This window comes from Bufo bufo, chromosome 3 (assembly GCF_905171765.1).
Source record: "Bufo bufo chromosome 3, aBufBuf1.1, whole genome shotgun sequence".
NCBI classification, from domain to species: Eukaryota; Metazoa; Chordata; class Amphibia; order Anura; family Bufonidae; genus Bufo; species Bufo bufo.
In genome coordinates this window covers 679,728,105-679,750,618 of record NC_053391.1, presented here as the reverse complement: position 1 = coordinate 679,750,618, position 22,514 = coordinate 679,728,105, and the positions used below count along the sequence as shown (strand labels likewise).

The 22,514-nt window shown below is 45.2% G+C and overlaps 1 protein-coding gene across 1 annotated transcript in view; it reads right to left on the bottom strand.

The window, feature by feature from the left end:
- The window catches only part of TENM4 (teneurin transmembrane protein 4), a gene marked incomplete at its 5' end in the record, with an annotated part of 222,150 nt that overhangs the window by 58,823 nt on the left and 140,813 nt on the right, over positions 1 to 22,514 (bottom strand). The window contains 2 exon segments of the mRNA XM_040426403.1: positions 4,213 to 4,359; positions 19,880 to 20,065. Of these exon segments, the coding sequence (XP_040282337.1) occupies positions 4,213 to 4,359; positions 19,880 to 20,065 (333 nt within the window).

Sequence of the window (22,514 nt, the reverse complement as noted above, 5' to 3'; positions counted from 1 at the left end):
GGATGTAACTCAGGATCAGCCTGTGCTGCTGCTATAGGGCCTGCAGCTATGTGGGTGATAGAAGATGATGGTGGGGGAGGCAAACATCAAGCCTTCTGTCCTGGGTGACAAAACTCAGGCCCATCTGTGGTCCTTGTCTTAGGGCTCAGTACGTTCCCCCCCCCCCCCCCCCCCGTGTCCATTCCGTTTTTTTGCGGCTGGTATGGGAACCACTCACTTTAATGGGGCCGCAAAAAAAACCTGAAATTACTCCGTGTCTGTATGTCCACATGACCATTCTGCAAAAAAAATAGAACATGTCCTATTCTTGTCTGCATTACAGACAAGGATCGGACTAATCAATTAAGGACCGGCTGTTCCGTAAAATGTGGAATGCACACGGCCGGTATCCCTGTTTTGCGGATCTGCAATTTGCGGACCGCACAACATCCAACGGTCATGTGCATGAGCCCTTAGAAGTAAACAGTTAAAATCCTCGGAGTGTCGGAGCCTTCAGTGGTTACTTGAGCAGTCACTTGAAGAGTCAGTCGGCTGTGAGGAGGAGAATACGTCCACATGGCGACATCTGCCAGATGGGAGGCAAAAAATATTGTATAGCAGCTCGAGGAAAGCAGAAGGGCTGGAAGCATTAAGTTACACCGGAGCATCGTGCAACAAGCTGGCTGGAATTGATTTCAAGGGCATTTGGGACGAGAATTTGATGAGTTTCATTTGAGACCATTCTGCTGCATAACAACTAGTCAGATGTAGCAGAGTGGAGCTAGTCATTTGGAAAGTATTAGGTTATCTATAGTTTTATATTGGGTAACAGATAAACCCACAGGGTTTCCAGAGCAAAAGATCCAGTTCAATAACAAACTCAGCACTGCTGTATCTGTAGTAGTGCAGTAACAGGTCTGACCGCAATAAACTGTAGCGGGATTGTGTTTGTCAGATGTAGCAGGGTTGTGTTTGTCAGATGTAGCGGGATTGTGTTTGTCAGATGTAGCGGGATTGTGTTTGTCAGATGTAGCGGGATTGTGTTTGTCAGATGTAGCGGGATTGTGTTTGTCAGATGTAGCGGGATTGTGTTTGTCAGATGTAGCGGGATTGTGTTTGTCAGATGTAGCAGGGTTGTGTTTGCCAGATGTAGCAGGGTTGTGTTTGTCAGATGTAGCAGGGTTGTGTTTGTCAGATGTAGCAGGGTTGTGTTTGTCAGATGTAGCAGGGTTGTGTTTGTCAGATGTAGCAGGGTTGTGTTTGTCAGATGTAGCAGGGTTGTGTTTGTCAGATGTAGCAGGGTTGTGTTTGTCAGATGTAGCGGGGATGCAATAGATGTAGTAGGGTTACAATAGAGATAGCGGGGCTGCGATAGTCAGATGTAGTGGAACTAAGTTTGTCAGATGTAGTAAAACTGTTCGGAGAAGGTGGAGCTGACTGAGTTTGTTAGGTTGAGCAGTGCAGAATTCTCCACATGTAGTAGAGCTGAGTTATTATTTGCTAATATTCATGCAGTTACAATGATAAATCATCTGTGGTATAGTGTCATGTAGAGAAGATGCAGCTTTAGCTCTGCTACATTCTGTTTCACAGAAGTGGCATTCAGTTCGTATTATGGGTTGGTTGATCTTTATGGTGTAAGGAGCTTCCAGAAAAAAAAATTATGAAGCCAATTAAGAAAATCTCTGGCTTTATGATGGCGGCACTTACACTAATCCTGCTCCGTGAGCCAAGTAATTCCAGCGTCAGACAGAGCAGGATTATTCCTCACATGTACAGGACAGCAGCACAAGCAGGATATGTCCCCCACCCAGTGCCCCCATAATGCTGCCAGCCACAGTCAGTGCCCCCATAATGCTGCCAGTCAGTGCCCACATAATGCTGCCAGCCACAGTCAGTGCCCCCATAATGCTGCCAGCCACAGCCAGTACCCCCATAATGCTGCCAGCCACAGCCAGTACCCCCATAATGCTGCCAGCCACAGTCAGTGCCCTGTAACACTAATGGTCACAGTCAGTGCCCTGTAACGCTGCCAGCCACAGCCAGTCAGAGTCATCTTCTCCTGTTCCAGGTGCTGTGCATCAATCATTCAGATCCCCTAATGTTATAGTATTATCATAGGACACTGCGCTCTTGATTAGAGTTCCCCTTTAATTCTAAGGTTGTTGCCATTTCTCTTCCCTTCTTGGTTTCTTCCCTTGTTGTATTTTTGAGCGTTCCTCCTGAATAGTGATATTTAATAAAAACCAGATAAACTATCCGCACGCCTCACAAATGTGGTTTTCATCAAGAACAGCAGATACAAGGGAAGTCGGCCGTAAAGATGACCTTATGCGATACGCCATTTAATATGATGCTTGGACTGGATACAAGATAAGTAATGACGTGCTGCAGACTACTGACGACTTACATATGGGAAACATGACCCTGAAGTGTGATGTATGAAATGACGCAAAAGATCTTCTGATGTAATAGACATGTCCATATACATATATTACTTATTCTGTACTGGTCCTATATTATACTCCAAAGCTGCACTCACTATTCTGCTGGTGCAGTCACTGTGTACATACATTACATTACGTATCCTGTACTGACCCTGAGTTACATCCTGTATTATACTCCAGAGCTGCACTCACTATTCTGCTGGTGCAGTCACTGTGTACATATATTACATTACTTATCCTGTACTGATCCTGAGTTACATCCTGTATTATACCCCAGAGCTGCACTCACTATTCTGCTGATGGAGTCATTGTGTACATACATTACATTGCTTATCCTGTACTGATCCTGAGTGACATCCTGTATTATACTCCAGAGCTGCACTCACTATTCTGCTGGTGCAGTCATTGTGTACATACATTACATTACTTATCCTGTACTGATCCTGAGTTACATCCTGTATTATACTCCAGAGCTGCACTCACTATTCTGCTGGTGCAGTCACTGTGTACATACATTACTTATCCTGTACTGATCCTGAGTTACATCCTGTATTATACTCCAGAGCTGCACTCACTATTCTGCTGGTGGAGTCACTGTGTACATACATTACTTATCCTGTACTGATCCTGAGTTACATCCTGTATTATACTCCAGAGCTGCACTCACTATTCTGCTGGTGGAGTCACTGTGTACATACATTACATTACTTATCCTGTACTGATCCTGAGTTACATCCTGCATCATGAAGCTTCAGAGCTCTGTGCCGTAATCTGATGAAGGTAAAGCTATTTGCCCATCTGCATCATAGAAGCTCAGCCAATCTTTTAGGAGTGTGACCAAGGTTGTTTACGGTTTCCAATAACATCCAGCAGAATTGTGAATGCAGCTCTGGAGTATTATAGTGACTCTACTATCTTTAAGTAGAAATGTGAAGTGGCGACTGTCAGGCTCCTTTGGCATCGCTTATTTCAGGTAAAGCACTAGAAAATTGTAAGGTAGGTCTTTCTAGATTTCTATGAGCTAGAAGTCAGTGGACATGGGCATGCTGTGCCACTAATGGAGTTGTCCTGTAGACAGGCCATCATCAAAGTATGATCATTGGGGTCTGAACCCTAGAAAGTGGTGCTGCCCCTTCATGGTTAATCCAGGCACAGCACCATACACATGAGTGTGGTGGTGCCTGGTACTACAGCTCGGTGTCACTCCAATCAGCCTGGCTGCAGTACCAGACACGGCCACACCTGTATGTATGGTGCAATGCCAGGATGCATGATAAAGGGGCCACGGTGCGGCTGATATCGGGAAACTACATGTCCATAACCCAAAAATAAAAAATAATTTCTACAACCCCTTTAAAACAAAGTTGGCGTCCCCCTCCCTTTAAATCCACAGCACAAGGGGTTAATGAGGGAGTTATAAATCCGCTGTGATTTTTTGTTTGTCTTTGTATCTGCAGAAAACATTGGGATCTTTTTTCCCTCCATAAACAAACAAAACATCCGCCAGTCAGCGCCATCCAGGCGGCGCATTTTCTTTAGCTTGAAGCGCGTCGTAATGATTCTCGCATTGAAGTGAATGGATTTTGACGATAATTGTAGGGGAAGCAAATGACAAACATTACCTGCGCGCATCCTTCATTTACAGATATTTTCAAATAATGGCAGCGTTGTCCCCGTGTATCCAGCGATTACCCCATCAGAAGAATGGATGAGCGACAAGCACTCCGTATAATTACGGGGAGAGGACCGCTTCCACCATTACCACTGCGGCCAGCGAGGTGCTTACCGGCATCGTTATCCTTGACATCGCTGCAGGCGGTCTCCATAGACGTGTCACATCCAGACCCTCTCCATCCCGGCTTACACACGCAGTTCCAGCCGTTCATGTCCAGCGTACAGCGGCCGTTACCGTTACACAAACCGGGGCATCCCTCTGCAAACAGAAAATCAAAGGAGGTCAGTGCCAGAGATGGAGGGATCACAGCAGGGCAGATCATTTAAAAATGGCGTGATCATGAGGGCAAAAAAATCAAAACATGACACATTGTAACATCTAATAGATACATTTAATACAGAAGCCTTTATCCAAATGTAAGACCTAGACATGGGGTGGAGGACCCGTCCGAACCATAAATTGTAAAGGCACCATCCTGTATTATACTACAGAGCTGCGATCACAGTTCTGCTGGTGCAGTCACTGTGTCCATACATTAACTTACTTATCCTGTACTGATCCTGAGTTACATCCTGTATTATACTCCAGAGCTGCACTCACTATTCTGCTGGTGGAGTCACTGTGTACATACATTACATTACTTATCCTGTACTGATCCTGAGTTACATCCTGTATTATCCTCCAGAGCTGCACTCACTATTCTGCCGGTGCAGTCACTGTGTACATACATTACATTACTTATCCTGTACTGATCCTGAGTTACATCCTGTATTATACTCCAGAGCTGCACTCACTATTCTGCTGGTGGAGTCACTGTGTACATACATTACATTACTTATCCTGTACTGATCCTGAGTTACATCCTGCATTATACTCCAGAGCTGCACTCACTATTCTGCTGGTGCAGTCACTGTGTACATACATTACATTACTTATCCTGTACTGATCCTGAGCTCTGTTGAACCTGTCTGAGGACAAGCTTGCTGACTGTCTCCAGTGACTGTACTGCCTGTAGTTACAACTCCTAGACTACAACCTGTCACCTTCTGGCTCGGACTGTAAACAGAAGAAGAGGGGACTCCGGGGGACGCACACTGTCATCACATGACCTTGTCCCTCTAACCTGCCCATGATAAAGGACACGCCCTAGAGTCTGAAGGCAAACAAAGCCATATAAATTCCATTCCCTGACAGAAAGCATAGGCTTTGAAAACAGCGTGGAACTGAATCGCAAAATATTTTAGCAAGTTGCAGAACTTTACAGTCTATTACTATAGCCCTACAATTAGAGCCCCACTTTAATCCCTATACAAGCATTAAAGTCATCCACCCTATAGCCCAGTACACAGATGATTCATGATTCAGCCAATTGTGAGCAAGTCCGTTCCCCTGGTCGGAATATTTAAAGGGGCGTGCTTTTTTTAAATTTTATTGTTGAACATTAAAACTCCTTTTATTCAGCATCCAGAAATTTGGAAATTCTGCAAAGCACCGTAATCAGAAGACTAAGCCGAGAGGACTAACTACAAGACTCTGCTGAGACTCTGCTGGCAGTGCTGCCATGATCATGCACTGTCAAATAATATACCGTACAGTGCCATAAAATGCCAAAGTAAGTACCGCCATAAAGTGCTCAAATAATACCACCACATAAGGGGGCACAGTGTCAAACAAGGTGCTGAAATAACAGTGCCATAGGCCTAATATTTCCATACAGTTGTCTGAAAAATGCTGCTATACAGTGCTGCCATCATTATATACTGTCAAATAATACCACCACATTAGAGGGCACAGTGCCATACTTGGTTCCGAAATAACAATGCCATAGGCCTAATACTTCCACCACTGTTGTCTGAATAAAGCCGCTATACAGTGCTGCCATCATACACTGTCAAATAATGAATGGTACAGTGCCATAAAATGCCAAAGTAACTACCGCCATAAAGTGCTCAAATAATACCACCACATAAAAGGGGCACAGTGCCATACAAGGTGCCCAAATAGCAGTGCCATAGGCCTAATACTTCCATACAGTTGTCTGAATAATGCTGCTATACAGTGCTGCCATAATCATACACGGTCAAATAATATATGGTACAGTGCCATAAAATACCAAAGTAAGTACCGCCATACGGTGCTCCAATAATACCACCACACAGTGTCCAAACAACACCGCCATAAAGCAATCCAGTAAGAGTGCCATACAATGTCTGATACTACCGATTTACAAAAATGGTGCTGGTCACACGCCTCAGGCGGCAAATCTTTGGTGGCACAACAGAAGGTTGTAAACCTCGAAAAATTGGCCCTGCGGTATGTTTCTGGCTTCCTGGAGGTTCTCTGTCCTGTATGTCCTGTACTCTATCACTGTCCGATAATCTAGAATATTTGATCATCTGGCGGCTATTGATGCTGGATTATGGGGTTAAGAGCAATGCAAAGGGTAAAATCTGCAAGGAAAAAATATCGTGAATTTGTATTTTTTTAATTTTCTCTGCGGCATCTGACCTCGTCCTAATGCTACACGGGGCTCTTCAGAAATCTATCATGTGAGATGCAGTATGGGGGCGGTAATTGCTGCAGCACTGGGATATGTGACATGGATGATGACCGCGGCGCCGCGCGTCTAATCACATGGTAATAGAGGAAAAGTGAGGAAGGGATAATGGGCGACAAAACAAATGGCGGATGAAATCATTCTGCCCCCCCCAACACATCCGTGTACAGTGTGGCGGTGTATGACACATCAGCGCTAGATACAGGAGTCAGGAAAACACGGCCTTAAAGGGCCGGTCCAGTCTTACCTAAATAACGCCTAATCATGGAATATTGACACATTCTGCAATTTTCCTAATAGACCTTACGCCTCATTTTCAAGATCTCAGCATGCTGTCAGTGAATGAGGACATCCTGTATTTTGCAAGAACCCCTACAGTAAGCTTTTGCTACATTTGTATCCAGTGTAAACAGACTGATACAATGTATCCATGAGAGAGAGGACGGCGTTGTCGGGACTGGATGCAATTGGAACAAATGTTCAGCTGTGAACTGTTTAGCTCTCTCTCTCCAAGGTTTTCAAACTTTGCATGTAAAAAAGGGGAAGGTTCCCATTCACTGCCAGCAAGCAGAAGCTGAATTGAAAGAGAGGGTATTTTAGAAAGATGATGCAGAACTTTGCTCCTCTAGTTTGGTTCTATGGGCATGAACGAGGGCGCCCCTTTAACAGGCAGTAAATGTGACCCCAAAAATCTAGGTTTGCCACGTGGCACAGGGTGCTTTCTGTGGCTTTCTCCAAGAATTTGGGAGGGGGGGGGGGGGGGAGGCTCTTACTCCTTTGCCTTGATTTAAATGGGCCTTAATTATTTTTACAAAGACCAAGATGGAGGAGAAATGGTTCCAAAAGGGCTAAAAAATTTTGAAAAAAAATAAAAATAAAAACACATGAGATGGTAAAATAGGACACAGGAAGGGTCGGAAGAGCTGGCCCATTGGGCCTTGCCAATATTTTTTTTTGTGGGGGAGGGGGGCACCATTCGTCCCATTTGAATCCCTTGTCAAAAACTGTACAAATTGTTAGAAATTGAGTGAATATCCGTTTGTGACATTGAAGGGGCGAGCGGCATCGAGACGGCTGCCGGCGCTGCGACTTTTAATGAAATACGGGCTCCGTCAAGTGAAGACGTTTTGGAAACCGTTCAGAATAGCAAAATATTTACAGCTGACGAGTTCATTTCTGCAGCGACTCCATTAACTTATTGAAAGAGGGAGATAAAAAGTCAATAATTAAGAAAGACAAATGGGAAGGGGGGGGGGGGGGCTGATATTCAGAGATGGGCGGCAGCGTCTGATCCCCAAAAAAGTTTCACTATTTGATTAACCTACTTTTCTTAGCAAATCCGGATAAAATGTTTCCCAAAAGACTAAAATTCTGCTGTCGGACTTAACCCTTCACAGTCCAGGATGAAAAAAATGGGGCTGCTATTTGTTTCTTAGCGCCAGATCTGTCCGTAGGCTGTTTCTGGTACTGCAGTGCAGTCCTATTCAATTATAAAATGGGTATTCCAGTCGTTGTTATAAGGGGAATCCGGTCATTATAATGGGTATTGCGGTCGTTATAAGGGGTATTCCAGTCGTCGTTATAATGGGTATTCCAGTCGTCGTTATAAGGGGTATTACGGTCGTCGTTATAATGGGTATTCCAGTCGTCGTTATAAGGGGTATTACGGTCGTTATAAGGGGTATTACGGTCGTTATAAGGGGTATTACGGTCGTCGTTATAATGGGTATTCCAGTCGTCGTTATAAGGGGTATTACGGTCGTTATAAGGGGTATTACGGTCGTTATAAGGGGTATTACGGTCGTTATAAGGGGTATGACGGTCGTTATAAGGGGTATGACGGTCGTTATAAGGGGTATGACAGTCGTTATTAGGGGTATGACAGTCGTTATCAGGGGTATGACAGTCGTTATCAGGGGTATGACAGTCGTTATCAGGGGTATTACAGTCATTATCAGGGGTATTACGGTTGTTATAAGGGGTATTCTGGTCATTATTAGAGGTATTCTGGTCGTTATTAGGGGTATTACAGTTGTTATAAGGAGTATTACGGTTATTATAAGGGGTATTACGGTCATTATGATTGTTATAAGGAGTATTATGATTGTTATAGGGGTATTGCTATCATTATAAGGAGTATTATGGTCAATACAAGGGGTATTCCAGTTTTTTCAAGGGGTATTACGATTGTTATAAGGCGTATTATGGTCGTTATAAGGGGTATTCCGGTTGTTATAAGTGAACATTACCTCCTCTCTGATCACCAGTATTGGGACCCCATACCTTTCGGAGCACCCCAATATGAATGGAGCGGCAGGTGGGTCCCGTGCACTGCTGCTCCATTCCTCTATATGGGAGGGTTGGAAATAGCTGTGCGCTGTACCCGTCTCCAGAACAGCACAGACGAATGGAGCTGCAGTGGGCATGCTTGACCTGCCCCTCACGTTGTTTTGGGGGGCTGTGAGGGGTACGGGGTCCCCGTTCTTGTAATCAGTAGTGTTCCTAGCGGTAGGACCCCCACAGATCTAATAGTTATCCCCTGCCCTGTGGATAGGGGAAAACTTCTAACAACCAGAATACCCCTTCAATATGTAAAGGATGCATTACCAAACACTGCCAATGAACAGAGAAGGTGCTGTTCCTAGAAAAAAATAATGTAGATTTTATTTTTTTTATTAACTTGGACAACCCCTTTAAAATGACCCTGATTGGTGCAAGTTTTTGGGCCCATCCAATGGTCAACCTGATCACGGCACCCTGAAGGAGAACCTATCGATAACAGGTATTGGAGAACGGTGAGAGGGGCTTCATTGACCTTTGATCCTGGTGAGATATCATATCATAGGGTGAAGCCCAAGAGACCCCTTAGAGATCACATACATTAATATGCCAAATTTAGAAATTAGCTCATGTGATGGGAACCAACAGCCACTCCTAAAGTGACCGATTTTGCAAGAAATGCAGACTGGCTTTGAGAACCCATACTGTCTGGACCGGCCACCTTTGCCAGGGTCAGATGCTAGTCTTCAGGCTTATAAGCACCCTAAGAAGACACCCCTAGATTACTGATCGGCTGACTGCAGCCTCGAAGGCTGGCCCCATAGTCTCCCTGAATGGACAGCCAAGTATGGTCCTCCTGTCCTGGGCAGAGCCAAGTATGGTCCTCCTGGGCAGAGCCAAGTATGGTCCTCCTGGGCAGAGCCAAGTATGGTCCTCCTGGGCAGAGCCATGTATGGTCCTCCTGGGCAGAGCCATGTATGGTCCTCCTGGGCAGAGCCATGTATGGTCCTCCTGGGCAGAGCCATGTATGGTCCTCCTGGGCAGAGCCATGTATGGTCCTCCTGGGCAGAGACAAGTATGGTCCTCCTGGGCAGAGACAAGTATGGTCCTCCTGGGCAGAGCCAAGTATGGTCCTCCTGGGCAGAGCCAAGTATGGTCCTCCTGGGCAGAGCCAAGTATGGTCCTCCTGGGCAGAGCCAAGTATGGTCCTGTTGGGTAGCCAAGTATGGTCCTGTTGGGCAGCCAAGTATGGTCCTGTTGGACAGCTAAGTATGATCCACCAGAATTGTGTTGTCTCCCTGCTCCCCTCTCTGTCTTTCAGATGATGTTCTCAAGCCTGAAATGGACTTTAGGAACAATCCTTTTTAGAGACCTAAAGACCCCACGTAGATTAATTTAGCAGCATCAGGTTGCAGTTTTCATGTTTTTGGCCAGCATAAGACACCCAACTAGACTGTAGCTGTGTTCGACACAGGGGTACACAAAGAAAGGGGAAGAAAACAAAATGAGGTTCCTGTGTTGGTTCATTCATCACACTCCTTAATCCTGGGGAAAGATGTCTCAGAGATTGTTGCCACCCCCAACACCTTTCTATCCTGGGTGCTGTAATGGTGTATCGGAGGGGGGGGGGACCAGTGCAAGTTCCTTCAGGCTAAGCATGGGCGGGGCAGTGGTATGGCCCATCTCTATGACTCGTATGCTCATTGGTCAGATATTTTCTGCCAATCACTAAAGTTTTCTTCCAGAAAAGCAGTCGCAACAGGCATGCCAAGGCGCTCCGAGAAGCTATTCGGGTGGGAAGACCTAGCACGCATTAGATCGTCATGCAAAATCTACAAATATGTCATAAAATGTAACATAAAAGGATACAAAGCGCATAAAAGGTGTAATCAAGTATCAGCAAAGGTTGCAATGGTTTTAATAGAAGTGAAGCTTAGCCGATGGAGAAGCCAAAAAAAAACCATGTAAAAGTAATAGCTGAATGACCACTTGTCCTGTTAGACCTGCAATGTCATCAAGGCGCGAGGCACACTGTACCTCAGGCCTCCATGATGGTCCAAGAAATGGCCTCGGTGAAGGCGGCGGGTGGGGATGAGAGGGAGCAGAGTCACATAGGATGTTAGTAAGCATGGCTCAGATGGAAAGCGACAACAGCAGTGGTAACACAAGACAATAGGAAAACGGATACAATACCTTTCACTACCTTATCCAGATAGTGGGCTTGGGGAATAAAAGACAGGACATTTAAGGTAGGGTTGAATAAGTGCTGGGTGCTAGCCGGCGGTGCAGGGGCTACAAAAGCACAAAGGGACAGAAGAGAAGCTGTGTTATAGCCAGAGACAGAGCAGGGTCAGAGGAACACACAAGCATGCACAGAGCTAAAGCATTCAGCAGCCAATCACAAGCTGCAACCAGATTTCAGCTCTTGAGTTATTTCCTTCTGTACAGTGGGGAAAACTGCTTTTACTTAAAGGGGTTGTCCACTTTAACAAGTTTTGAACATTATGGAGGTCCTGGTAGCTGGTAATCTGAGCAAAGGGATCTGCACATCAGTAGACAGACAGATCCCTTGCCTTGTCCTAAGGCATCCTTAAAGGGGGTTTCCAGGTTTCTGATATTGATGACCTATCCATCAGGTTGCGTTTTTCCTTTAAAAGGGGTTTTCCAGTTTCTGATATTGATGACTTCTCCTCAGGATAGGTCATTAATATCTGATCGGTGAGGGTCTGACACTGATCAGCTGTTCCCTGTGGCCTCTGACTCCAGAACTAGGTCTTTTGAATGGAAAAGGAGGCACAGCGCCATTTGAAGCGTAGTGGCCGTGCTGGGTTACTGCAGCTCAATTTCCACTGATGGGAACTGTAGCTTATCTGCAGTAACCCAGCACGGCCACTACACGTTGAATGGCGCTGTGCTTTCTGGTCCATTCAAAGTGCTAGTTCTGGAACCGATGGCTGCATGGGGCCCCGGGTGCAAGGGGTCGGTGGGCTTCTGTGTACTTCCCAGTCCTGACTAAGGAAATGCGTGAGCCGATAAGAGGCAAAGGGGTTGCGTCCATAGCCAAATGCTGGGTACCCCTACCTTTAAGATGTAGTCGTTGTCCCAGATCATGGACCTCCATCAGAGATGTCTTCTTAGAGGTCTGGTGGATATCAGTGGATACTTTAACTGGAAACCCCTTTAAGAAGGACCTGTCCCCTCTCCTCCCGGGTCTGTTTCAGTAACTACATCTATCATTTATCGCTCCAGGTTGGGCCATTCCTCTATAATCCCTAGAAGTGATGAATGAATTGCGAGGAGCTTGAAATGAAGGTCCAGATGGGCGTTACCAGTTGAGGGTGTGTCCCTGCACAGTGACACTGGATAATGTCAGACTGTGCAGGGACACACCCCCAACTGGAAACCCTCCCCCATATGGACCGGTTAGCAATCCTCTCATAATTTCTAGTAGGAATAATAGAGGATGGCACAACAGCTCTGGAATTGTGGAATGCAAGTAGTTACTAAAGCAGACATGTGAGGAGAGGTAGAAGTGCAAGGTCAGCACCTGACACTTGACTTTAATGGTATTGAGAAGAACCGGGCAATATGGGGGGGGGGGGGGGTGCAATCTAATGAATATGTAATTGGCAGGATTAGGGGTTGGTACCCATAATGATGCCCATTCTACAGGATCTAGAGAACTTGGCAAGGAGCCTGAACAGCTTCTCAAGGCCCCCTGAGGAATAGTAAGTAACACTTGCCAATCTTATACCAAGTGGGCATCCCCGGTGTGTACCGACCTACAGGGGTCTCTCCTGCACTTGGTAAAGGGCTGGACCCCTTTGGCTCCACATGATTTATAGCGGCTCATGCCATTGGGCAACCAGACCGTTCTCTTGTGCCAAAGGCCATGGTAGACACGGTCCTTGGTTTACTCTACCTCATCCAGAGTCTTATGATACGGGGAGGTCTTAACTTTTAGGGAGGCAGTGAAGACCCCACTGAGGTCTACAGAGGTCCATGCCATCCAAAGTCATGAGTAATCACATGTAGGTCAATATACCATGTGCATGCTTGTGCCCTGAACCCCTGAGGCCATATACCGTCATAGACACTCCATTCACATCCAGAGCTGCAATCAAAATTCTGCTGGAATGCATTGACTTCTTCTTAGCAATTTAGGGTTTCCAGCATAGAGCCTGACGCGGCACCATGCTCCCAACCTTACCAGCTGCAGGAGCATAATAGGAGTTGTAGTCCCTCAACAGACACAGGTTGGAGTCCACTGCTATACAGGGTGGATGGCGCCAGGGAGCCCGCGGCAACTCACGCTGGAAATGCCCATTGATGCAAACACACCTTTCACCAGCAGAGAAGCAAGATCTTGCTACCTGAGTGATGAAAAGAACCCTCTGCCATGTTGAATGCAGCTCTGGATGTGAATGGAGCATACAATGATGTCAACATAAATCCATATTTGCAAAATTTCTCAACATTTATAATGATCCAAAGGGAATCTACAGAGAAACAGACAGGTCTGCGCAGGAGGCGCTACGCAGGTGATGTGGACTCGCTTTCCCAGTCCCGTATTTTCGGAACGGTCCTATAAAAGCGTTACAAATGCATTAAGCTGCGCAGCAATGGGACATTAGGCATTTTTTTTTTTCCAGCCGTAAAGCAGACGAAGCAATGACACGAATGCACATAGAAACACGGAGGGGGGTTGGGTTGGGGGACGCCATGCGGGTAGTAGACACATTGCACAAGGACAAGGAGAAAGCTGCGACTTTTAATATCATTGCCAGTCAATGTCCTTTCATCTGTGCCGAGATTACTGACTTTTATTACTTTCTCACTCTCGTCATCGCTCCTGCCCTCTTCTCTGTGACGGTTATGACTTTGCCAAATTGTTTTTACATTCAATAAATTTATCCAGCCAATTCCATAGGTCATAAAATTTACAAGGTGACAGGATAGGCCCCCATCAGAAGCGCAATCTATTCGCCCCGCTTACCCCGCGACGGGCGAGCAGGCAGGAGTTAACCGGCTCTTGTCAGGAGAATAGAAATTCAGCTAAAAAAGCTTGTGGAATCTGGGACTGAATGGAGGATGTACGCAGGACGGTACGGCTTAAAGGGGTATTCCGAGACTATTTAAAGGGCATCTGTCAGCAGTTCTGTGCCTATGACACTGGCTGACCTGTTACATGTGCGCTTGGCAGCTGAAGACATCTGTGTTGGTCCCATGTTCATATGTGCCCGCATTGCTGAGAAAAATGATGTTTCAATATATGCAAATGATGCTCTAAGAGCAACGGGGCGTTGCCGTTACACCTAGAGGCTCTGCTCTCTCTGCAACTGTAATGAGGTTTTCACTGCCTGTCAAAGTGCAGAGAGTGTGGCTGATGCTTGGTGTTGAGGTGTCCGTATACTGTAACCGCGAGATGAGACAACCCCTTTAAGGCCTCTTTCACGGGGATGTAGATTAATGTTTTTTTTCTAAATTCGAGAACAACTTTCTATCCAGTGAATAGTTAAACGTTCTTCAACTTTGTAATAGACTTTGTCCTTCAATCATTTTCAAGATCTCTGCCTGGGGACTAAACCCTAATGCACAGTCCTAATACCTCACAGTTAAAGGCTATGGACACTGGCAATTTGTTTTTAGGATTGCATTTTATTCATTTTTGGGCTAAAATTATTTTTCAATTGGTCTTTATTAAAAAAAAGGTCTGCTGTTTTTGATATACAGGGATTAAAAATCAGTCTGCTTTTCTAGTATCACTTCTCAGCCTCGTCAGCGGACAGCTCATGTGAAGCCTCATCTCTGACCTCATAAACACTCATTATATCTAAGCCAGGGATCCTCAAACTGCGGCCCGTCAGCTGTTTTAAAACTACAACTCCCACAATGCCCTGCTGTAGGCCGATACCTGTAGGCTGTTCGGGCATGCTGGGTGTTGTAGTTTTGCAACAGCTGGAGGGCCGCAGTTTGAGGATGCCGGATCTAAGCTCTAAAACTGATAAGAATATGACTTAAATGAGTGTTTATGAGGTCAGGAGATCAGAGATAAGGGTTCACATGAGACATCAGCTGATGGGAATTAGAAGTGATACTCTGCAAACAGACAGATTTTTAATCCCCGTAGCTAAAAAAAACAGCTGAGATTTTTTTTTTTAATAATGACCAACCAAAAAATGATTTTTAGCCCAAAATACAATCCTGAAAAAAATTGCCCCAAAGGTGTCCATAGCCTTCAGATACAGCTACATGGCAACACAGGTCGCTCAACAGCTGTCGTGGTCAGGATCTCAGGGAAATGATAATCCAGTAGAAATGAATGGAATCGCAGTGCGAGTTGCAAACAATCCTGCAGTGTTGGATTTTTTCCACCTAGCACCGCAATCCCGTTAATCTCTATGGGATCATCAGTTTGTAGCTGGACCCTTAAGATTTTGCTACATTTGTATCATGTCTCTAAACAATCCTCTGTGAGCTGGATCCAGACTGATACATTGTAACAATCCTCTGTGAGCTGGATCCAGACTGATACATTGTAACAATCCATAGTGAGCAGGATCCAGACTGATACATTGTAACAATCCTATGGGAACAGGATCCAGACTGATACATTGTAACAATCCTCTGTGAGCAGGCTCCAGACTGATACATTGTAACAATCCTCTGGGAGCAGGATCCAGACTGATACATTGTAACAATCCATAGTGAGCTGGATCCAGACTGATACATTGTAACAATCCTCTGTGAGCAGGATCCAGACTGATACATTGTAACAATCCATAGTGAGCAGGATCCAGACTGATACATTGTAACAATCCTCTGTGAGCTGGATCCAGACTGATACATTGTAACAATCCTCTGTGAGCTGGATCCAGACTGATACATTGTAACAATCCTCTGTGAGCAGGATCCAGACTGATACATTGTAACAATCCACAGTGAGCTGGATCCAGACTGATACATTGTAACAATCCATAGTGAGCAGGATCCAGACTGATACATTGTAACAATCCATAGTGAGCAGGATCCAGACTGATACATTGTAACAATCCTATGGGAACAGGATCCAGACTGATACATTGTAACAATCCTATGGGAACAGGATCCAGACTGATACATTGTAACAATCCTATGTGAGCAGGATCCAGACTGATACATTGTAACAATCCTATGGGAGCTGGATCCAGACTGATACATTGTAACAATCCTCTGTGAGCTGGATCCAGACTGATACATTGTAACAATCCATAGTGAGCAGGATCCAGACTGATACATTGTAACAATCCTCTGGGAGCAGGATCCAGACTGATACATTGTAACAATCCATAGTGAGCTGGATCCAGACTGATACATTGTAACAATCCTCTGAGAGCAGGATCCAGACTGATACATTGTAACAATCCTCTGTGAGCTGGATCCAGACTGATACATTGTAACAATCCTCTGTGAGCAGGATCCAGACTGATACATTGTAACAATCCATAGTGAGCTGGATCCAGACTGATACATTGTAACAATCCTCTGTGAGCAGGATCTAGACTGATACATTGTAACAATCCATAGTGAGCAGGATCCAGACTGATACATTGTAACAATCCATAGTGAGCAGGATCCAGACTGATACATTGTAACAATCCTATGGGAACAGGATCTAGACTGATACATTGTAACAATCCTATGTGAACAGGATCCAGACTGATACATTGTAACAATCCTCTGTGAGCTGGATCCAGACTGATACATTGTAACAATCCTCTGTGAGCAGGATCCAGACTGATACATTGTAACAATCCTCTGGGAGCAGGATCCAGACTGATACATTGTAACAATCCATAGTGAGCTGGATCCAGACTGATACATTGTAACAATCCATAGTGAGCAGGATCCAGACTGATACATTGTAACAATCCTCTGTGAGCTGGATCCAGACTGATACATTGTAACAATCCATAGTGAGCTGGATCCAGACTGATACATTGTAACAATCCTATGGGAACAGGATCCAGACTGATACATTGTAACAATCCTATGGGAACAGGATCCAGACTGATACATTGTAACAATCCTATGTGAGCAGGATCCAGACTGATACAGTGCAGCAAGAGAGAAATTTTGGTGTCTGATGTGTTCCACTTACAGAGGAAAGTATACATTAGATGCAACTGTAGCAAACTCTCAGCTGTAAGAAGTTTTAGGTCTGTACAGGTCCTGATATTTAAAAAAATTGATTGACATCCGGTGGAGATCTTGACAATTGTGAACAAAAACTTCATTTTGCAAGGATTAAAGGGATATCCATATCCCAAAGTGATGGTCGGGGTTCAATGTCTGGGACGCCCACAGATAATGAACAGGGTGCAGTGGCGGTGTGGCACTGCCGCTCTTTCTCTGAACAGCGATGCCCTGGCCCCTCAGCTGTACGGGGGTTGGTAGCATGGCAAATGGATGGGGCTGGCAGCAGTTCTTTGCACAGCCGGGTGGCTGCGAGCTCCGCTGCATGGAGAAATATTAGAAGGATCATATTGCTTATACAAGCACTGCGTCCCCCTTCTGTTCTCCGGAATGGTGTGGGTCCCAAAAGGTCAGACTCCAACCAATCAAAGATTCATGAAGAATGCATGAATCTGCCAAGGATTAGAAAAATACAACTCGCTTGCACATTGTTATGACAGTTGTGAAAAACTGTGGAAAATATGTGACGTGTTTACGCGGCTACGCCTGGACCCACACAGACAGTGAGGCACTATGGGATGGTGGAACACATGAAAAGCTGTGACCATGGAACAACCACCAGAATGATCAGGGTCCAAGACCACAAGAGGCGGTAACCAGGATGAGCGGGCATCTACGTCTAGAGGGAAGAAGGTTTCACCATCACAATAGACCGGATTCTTTACTGTAAGAGCAGTGAGGCTATGGAGCTCTCTGCCAGTAACGGGGATGGTGGGGAGGTCAATATCACAGGTTATAACTAGACGTCTGGAGATGGGATGTTGAGAAGGACTTTTTCCCTATTATGGCCACTGGGGGTGAGCGAATCGACTTTGGATGAAACATCCGAAGTCGATTCGCATAAAACTTCGTTCTAATACTGTATTAGGGTCCATTCACACGTCCACAAATGGGTCCGCATCCGTTGCACAGTATCAGAAACGGGTGCGGACCCATTCATTATTTATAGGGCCGGAAGAGATGCGGAGAGCACACTATGTGCTCTACGCATCCGCATTTCCGGAGCGCGGCCCCGAACAAAAAATAGAACATTTCTATGGGGAGGGTGCCGGCCAGGTGTATGGCGGATCCGCAATACACCGCGGACGTGTGAATGGACCCTTAGAATGTATTGGCTCCGATGAGCCGAAGTTATTGCTTCGCGAAGTCTCGCGAGACTTTGCGTAATAACTTCATAAATTAATTTGTACTGTAAAAAAAAAACACTTCCCGAACTTGGGTTTCGGTTCCAAGGTACCACGTGGAACCCCGAACCCAAGTTCGGGAAATGTTTTTTTTTTTACAGTACAAATCAATTTATAAAGTTATTGTGCAAAGTCTCGCGAGACTTCGCGAAGCAATAACTTCGGCTCATCGGAGCCAATACATTCTAATACTGTACGGAGCTCCAGTATTTGAACGAAGTTTTATGCGAATTGACTTCGATCATCCCTAATGACCACCTCATGGGGGGGGGGGGGGGGGGGGGTCCTTCCACTGGATTAACACAGTAGGATTATAGGTTGAGTTCATGGGGGTAATTTATCAAAGATTGGCGTTTTTAATACCTTTGGTGTGTGACAGCCCCCGGGCTACCAGAGGACGTCCCTAATTTATGAGGAGGAGCAGGCCCAGTCATAAATTAGGTGCATTCTCCGTCAGTCAATGAGACTAGATTCAAATCTACCCCGGCCCCAGACTGGAGTAGATTTCAATTGTCATTTACGCTTTTGGCCCCCCTCCACCTGACCCCCGCCACTCCCCAGTCGCTAGGATAACGAGGATAAAATTAAAAAATGTAGATGTATGTCCATTTAAAACTGTGTCTTGCAACTTTTTTTTTACAGTATAAAGAGGCCATGCAAAGTGACCCGCAGTGTCTCTTTTTTCGACCTCATCACCTATGTACCTATGAAGGAGCAGAACACCCTGCCCCAAAAAAATAATTAAAATAAATAAATACATTTTTTCCCTTTAGTGTTTACTGCCATCCCTAGTGACAGAACTCCTGGGGCCTCCTAAGTAGCCAAATCTTTTTTTTATCTAATTGACTACAGAAATGGAGAAAAATATTAAACTTTTTGCCTCTAAAGGGTTTCTTCGAAATAAAAACAGTTATACCTGAGGAGCCCATCTCTGAAGCCCTGGCACCCATTCCTGAATAACGAGCTACCCTATCAAATCACATGAGACTTCTGTAGGGAGACGGTGGGAATCTGCCTTGGGGATTGGAAATATGGGAGCAATAACACGAGGACAATAAGGCGTCGGGATCGCTTCCGCAACAAACAAAAAATTTGGGGGCTCGTCCGGGATTCGAGAGGCTTGAAACCTGAAGAAAATCGTGTCACGTGCTGCCCGAAGCCGCAGTTGCATTTTGTTCATGGCTGACATGGATGGAAAATCATTGTGGCCTAGTTCTAACACCCAGCCAACCAATGACACATTCACACGCAGCCCTCCTCAATACCTCCGACTGCTCCGCTCAACTCACAGCCATCCGATCATTCTTCTGCGCAATAATCATTTTCCTGATCACCAAATGAAAGGACATTTTGTTATCAATCCGATATGAGGTAATGATGATGTCAAAACTGAAAACCTAGGACGAAGCTGCACATGCCGCGAGGACGCCCCCTAGGTGACGTTAAGCATGCCTTTTCCACTTAGAAACATTCGTATTTTCATCATTTATTTTTGGGGGTTTTTGTTCCCCACTCATCCTACCAATGGTGCAGTGCTCTCCGTTCCAGCCGGGGCTGCATTCACACTTTCCATCTCGACAGGTGCCATGCTCGTTGCAGCGCGGGTGACAGGCCCTCTGATCGCAAGCTGCCCCCATCCAGCCCTCGTCACAGCGGCAGCTGCCTCCGATGCACATGCCGTGGCCGCCGCAATCGGATGCACAGATTTCTGCAGGAGACAAAAAAGAAGCAAATTCATTACATGAAACAAATATTAATAACTTCATTAAAGGACTGTAATTCATGAGTTTTAATTATTATTTTTTTTGTGGGAGGGGGGGAGGGGGGACATGGTCAACGAGTGTTGTATTTCCACCATCAAACCACACACACACACACTCTCTCCTCCCCACCTATTACATGCCAGCCTGTCTTCTGTAATATTATCACAGGGCTGAGCAGGTCACTGCCGTTCTCACAACTTGAGCTGAAATACTCTGTTCTGCTGGGAGGCTGCTCCTTCCACTCTCTCTCTCTCAGTCTCTGAATCTGTTTCTCACATGCTGTCCTGTCTTCACCATTACTCATCATCACAGGACCGGACAGGGCGTCTTTTATGCCTGTCACAACTTCAGCTGAAATGCTCTGTGCTGCTGGGAGACTGCTCCTTCCACTCTCTCTCACTCTGCCCCTGTCGCATGAAGGCCTGCCCTCCCTAATATCACATGAGTGGACAGGTCACAGCCTACCACAAAACGAGTGCATAATTCTCCTCAAATACTCTGCGCTGCTGCAGCCTGCTTCTTTCCACTGTCCGTCCTCGCATCACGAGGCTGCTCCCGTCACATGAGGCCCTGTCCTCACCGACATCAAATAGAAAAGTCACTGATTAGCACAAAAGCAGCACACAATCTCCTGAAATCCTCTGTGCTGCTGCGGCCTGCTTCTTCCGCTGTCTGTCTGGTATTGCACTCGTCTCCCCTCTACCCACACGATATGACACTGCTCCTGTCACATGCGGCCCTGCCCTCACTATCATCACAGGTCACCATCACATTCCAATCCTGAAATACTCTGTGCTACCGGCAAATCCTTTGCCTTCCATTTTCCGATCTCACTCTGTTTCTCACTTCCACCACCCTTGGGCCAGTTCCTTATGCCCTTGCTTGAGTTTACACACAGGTTCTTGCCGCCGAGTGTCCAAGAGGAAGGCACCAACTAGTGGACCACCTCGACTGTATGCATGCCCAGCCCATAATGGCGGGGTGAAAATTTTTGTGTTTTTTAATTTTTTTAATTTGGCCTCTTTGCCTCTTTAACATATTATGTAACCCATCCGAATTCCACCAGCAACATGACTGTCTCCATGATACGTCGGGAGGGACGTCGATGAGCGTTATGGCCGGATACCTCTCCATTGTCCGAGAGAGAAAAAGAAGAAAAGAAGAATTCCTGTCGCCGCTAATCCTTCCTGACAATAAGAATCTTATAAGCAGATTACAAAAAATAAAAAGAAGGGAGAGGAGCGGGTGAGCGAGGACGGACGTGGCCGCTGAAGGTCTCCCATGATTGATTCGCCTATTTGTTGCCTCATTCTGTCCCCGTAAAGCTTTTGTGCCAGGCAAATCCAAAGGGGCCTGTGAAAGGGGGAGAAGGAGGGGGGGAAGGGGCGGTCGAAATCTCTTCCGCAGAACGTTACAGAAGTCATATTTAATTAAAAACCGGTTAAGTGTGAAAACAATGCAGGACTAAATGACTGATAATGCAGCCGAGTGCTACACAGTCTGCGCTGCAGCTTGTTAACCTGCCATCCTGACGGAATTCCATTCATTTCGGCGGCTTTTTATTTATTTAAGTTTTTTATTATTTTGTTCCTCCGTATTAGATTCACTTAGTAGAGATTGTTGTGTTCGGCAAACCTTTATTTTTACGGAACTAAAAAACATAATAAAAAATGAAATGATAAAAAAAAATTATAAAATGGTATAAACAAATAAAAATGTAATTAAATTTTTTTTTTTTTAAAACAAGCGTGATAAAAATAAAATGTCAAAAAAACTAAAAAATGAATGAGAAGAATGTAAAAAATAAATATATATATATATATATATATATATATATATATATATATATATAAAAACACAAGCTTTTTAGGTGCCCCCACCATTTAGAAACATATTCCAATCTTTACTCGTCTCCATGTATCATTATGAATACAATTGTTCTGCTCATCGCAATAATTGTTACAATAAGATATTTGAGTTCCCCCGAGTAGGTAAAAATTGCCAGTGATTGGCCACCACGGTCATGTGACGTGTCATTTGTAGGAACACTATGTCATCAGGCACCCCATTAAATAAGCTGCGCGATGGGTAGAGGGGCGGAATTGAAATGCTTATCATTTTAAATATAACTATTACAATTTTGCTTCCTGCAGCCACCACCAGGGGGAGCCTACTCTTACCGAGTTCAACATATAAACAGGATGCAGTGAGCTCCCTCTAGTGGCGGCTGCAGGCAGCAAGAATGTTGTCATGGAAATCTATATCTATGAAAGGGATTTGGATCTCTGGAGCAGAAAATAAGGCTCTAAAAGATACATAAAGAAATGACTCGGCAGAGATTTTTGGATCTTTTTAGGTGTACACAGAGAACAATACTGGCTTCCCAAAAAAATT